General features: G+C 43.8%; 1 protein-coding gene across 1 annotated transcript; it reads right to left on the bottom strand.

Annotated features, from left to right (window-relative positions):
- Nucleotides 1–1,220: 1,220 nt before the first annotated feature.
- Nucleotides 1,221–3,570, bottom strand: LOC136546240 (uncharacterized). Its single transcript, XM_066538204.1, has 3 exons — nucleotides 3,360–3,570; nucleotides 1,719–2,728; nucleotides 1,221–1,649 (listed from the first exon to the last, which is right to left on the bottom strand). The coding sequence occupies exons 2-3, from the start codon at nucleotides 2,660–2,662 to the stop codon at nucleotides 1,565–1,567; spliced, it is 1,029 nt and encodes a 342-aa protein (XP_066394301.1). The 5' UTR covers nucleotides 2,663–2,728; nucleotides 3,360–3,570; the 3' UTR covers nucleotides 1,221–1,564.
- Nucleotides 3,571–3,837: the final 267 nt, after the last annotated feature.

Raw genomic sequence — 3,837 nt, 5'->3', positions numbered from 1 at the left:
CAGGCATGTTTGCTAAACCGATCAGGCCAGTTTTGGCTAGTCTGAATTGAAATTTGGAACGTGTAGAATTTAAGTTGTAAACCATTTCAAATAGGATAAGACCACCACATCCTGTATAAATATGATGGGACAAGACAGATTAAAGATATCCAATCAATAAAAATCAAAATACATTGTGTTTTATCTCTCAAACCCTAACTTTTCTAACACCTGTATTTTCTATTTTGCAAGCTTCTCAACAGTCTATAGACATACATTATAGGTGGTCTACCGACCCTAGAACAACCTAGGTGCAAGTTTTTCTTCACGAGAAGCGTTCATAGGTTTTCACACCAAATCAGTCAAAAAGAGCTAGGTCAGCTTGGAATTCTTGCTTAGGCTGTTTCCTTAGGTTTTTCTGCAACTGCGAGGTGATCCGTTTATGATTCAAGCGTGCTTTCACGTTTGGCGTGGGACATTAACTATGTGAATGGTTCCATTACACTATTACAAAAGGTTGCCAGACTAAGCATCTCCATCAAAAATCCTATCCAATCTCCTATATTGAGCTACAACAGATCTCCTATCTCATCTACTATACCTATACATTTTAAGAGATGTCCTAAAAAAAACATCATCTCTCCTAAACAAAGGAGACACTCAACTCTCCCTTATCTCAAAGGAAATATAGGAGACAAGTTTTAAATAATCTGCTACAGTAATACTCTCCTATATCCTAAATTGATTTTAAGGGGGTGTTTAAATCTAGCTACTAAAATGTAGGAGGTGTGTCGGGAGAATGTTGCATGAGGTGTTCGGATACTAATAAAAAATAAATTACATAATCCGTCAGTAGTCCACAAGACGAATTTTTTAAGCCTAATTAATCCGTTATTAACACATGTTTACTATAGCAAAACATTGTCAAATCATAAATTAATTAGACTCAAAAGATTCATCTCGCAAATTAGTCGCAAACTATATAATTAATTTTGTAATTAGTCTATATTTAATACTCTATGCATGTGTCCAAACATCCGATGTGACAGCGACTAAAATTTAGGAGGGGTAACCAAACACCCCCTAAGTTATAGGAGATGCAATATGAGAAATCTGGTGGAGATGCTCTAAGTCTCATTCTTGCGAAGTCATTTCCCAAGTCACACTTAATTACTAAGGTCACTCTCAGTGAGATTTCATTTAGGTTTCATTTGCATTTAATATTGTGACACATCAACACATTTGATGACTTGGCAAGTTAATTATTATGAAGATAGAGATTGAGAGAGTTTCATCTAGATGAAACCCCCTGTCACTTGCAAACACAAAAGCTGAAATGACAGTCTAGGTAACAACGCCATGAAACTCACCACTGAGATTAGAGTAATAGACTCCAGTGCTAACCAATTTGCTACTAGTGCAACAAGCTAGTGCTAACTGAAACTGTCGTAACAGCAACTTACCATCTAAAAATATAATACTAGTTAAGAATTTCTTTCCTACAGGTAGAGCTTGGCAGTTCACACATACTACTAGTTATTAAGAATGTCCTTCCTTCAGGTAGAGCTTGGCAGTTCCAGGCAATTCACCAGGTTCGCTTGCAGGTTTTGCAAGCATGGTTGTCCCTAGACATTGGGGATGCACAAAGGTAGCAGAAGCAGTGCCCGCACCTGTAAATTGGAACAAAGAAGATCATCATTTGTACTCAATGTAATGAATGTTTAATTTGTGAGCAGTACCTGCAGATGATATGAACACAGCCCTCGATCCTCTCCACATATATCTTGCACTTGGGGCACCTCTGCCACTTGCTCTTTTGTGCGACCTTCCTCAGCAGTAGGTCCTCCCTGCCCCGCTCATCCTTCCCCAGTCGTTGGAACTCTGTGCAAGTGACACCATCGTGCCATGGAACCTTGCACTGGGCACAGAACATCCGGCAGCAGTGTGGGCACTCCACATTTGTTATCACCGCCTCACCATGGCCAGGATCATGAACCAACAGAGCAGAGCATTCCTTAAAAGGGCAGTAGAATTTGAGTGACCCCAATGATGAGTCACAGAGCGCAGCACCCCATCTCTGGAACAGCTGTGCCGGGATCACATCGCGGCACACATCTGGGTGCAAAACACCATCCTTGCACCCTGGGTCAGGGCAGCCAATAGACAACACATTCTCCTCAACCTTTGCAGCAATGTACTGGCTCACACAACTGGTGCAGAATGTGTGTGTGCATCCATCAATGGGAAAGAACTCTCTGATGTGCACTGTTTCCATGCAGATGGCACAGTAGAACTCACTGCTGATCTTTGCGCTCGCACCTCGAGAACATTGACCAAGCTCATGAAGTGTACTATCTAGTGGTTTCTTCCCTTTGTGGTCCATGTCTTCAATTGAGATCAAAGTGCCCTGATGTGTCTCTGTATTGCGCAAAGAATCACAAGACGCCACGGCGCACCTGGGCAGTCCAGTGGCCTCCGTCTCAGGTGCATATTGGCAGAAGCAGGCAATGCAGATGACATGGTCACAATTTTCAGGTTTCCATGAGGCTTCCAATGATCGGATGACCTGTTTGCAAACTGCACAGACATCCTCCGACTGAATTGAGAACTGGAGAACCTCTTCAACCTGCAGATCCTCAGCCAGGGCAGAATCATCAGCTGCCATGGCAACCAGATCCAGCATTGTTGTTGTTATAGTATTGCACAGTTGCTCTATCGGTTGAACCAAATCGACACCTGGCCGAGACCTCTATTCCAAGGAAATGCAAGAGTTAGGAAGGTTATCTTCATGAAATCAAAAGTGAAAATATCAGAGCAGGCTAACACTGAACAAAAAGAAATGGCCAACTGCATGAAAGATTTTCGTAAAGATAAAGTAAGAAGCAACTCTAATATGACGCCCTTCTACCAGCACAACTAGTGAACAGAACAGCCAAAGAACAGAAAACAGATGGGGCGAAGTCCTCGCACCAACATCATCAAACTCTGGTGCGCTCTGCATGCAGACATTGACTAGGAAGAAGAATGCCTCCTACATTCTGCAAGCACCCGAAAACAAGCGCACTTACCCACCAAAACTATTTTACCCACAGATTCCCATCAAAATCATGGCTTGAACCGCTAGAGGAAGGTAGACACAACACAACGGTAAAGAGAGCGGGCATGTTCTTTTCGGGCATAAAATCGAACACTTGGCGTGCGCTGCGTGCGCGCACCAACTCGTGCCCAGAACGCATCCTACATTAAGCAACCACCAGCGCCAGCCACAGTAACTCCCTGAGGCAAACTCGCTAGAACCACCAATTCCCCTCAAAATCACGCCTTCATATCATAGATAAACTTGGCCTGAACGATCTGGCCGCGGGTTCTTTCGTGCGTACCAGTACTTCGACGCTTCCGTCTTCTAGCTAACGTCGGGCTACGGAAGCTTGATCGCATCAGCGGCGCCGCATCGTCCGCCCGCTTGCGCGTGGCGTCTAGATCTACGGACGAGGGGTTGGATTGGGTGGCACAAGAGGATGTGCTCAAACATGCGGGGAGAAGAACCGGCGTGGCGGAGGGGGACGGTGATGGCCTAATAAAAGCAGTAAATAAAGCTGATCGCCTGTTGCCGAGGCTATCGGGATACATGGAGTCACATTTCACTTTAATGCAATTTCGAACTTCCTAATCCTTTGGATTAGCACTCCTGAAAAAGATTCGTAAAGCTGCGTTACACGTGACATGGATCGTAAAGCGCTGTTTTGTCAAGGTTCGTGTGAAAATAAAATATGGAAGGTGCCGGATTTTTTTTACGAACGTGCATGTGTTTCATTAAGGTCAATCTCAGATTCCCATTGGGCGAGAGTTTCATTTATA

This window comes from Miscanthus floridulus, chromosome 3 (assembly GCF_019320115.1).
Source record: "Miscanthus floridulus cultivar M001 chromosome 3, ASM1932011v1, whole genome shotgun sequence".
Taxonomy (NCBI): Eukaryota; Viridiplantae; Streptophyta; class Magnoliopsida; order Poales; family Poaceae; genus Miscanthus; species Miscanthus floridulus.
Note: the sequence above shows the minus strand (reverse complement) of the source record. Positions and strands in the feature narration are given on the sequence as shown.

What these genes read in the sequence shown, in the direction of transcription:
- LOC136546240 (XM_066538204.1), bottom strand. Translation starts at nt 2,662, where the DNA reads ATGCTGGATCTGGTTGCCATGGCAGCTGATGATTCTGCCCTGGCTGAG. An exon ending in TGTGTTCATATCATCTGCAG is followed by an intron (nt 1,650 to 1,718) that starts GTACTGCTCACA and finishes TCCAATTTACAG; the next exon opens with GTGCGGGCACTGCTTCTGCT.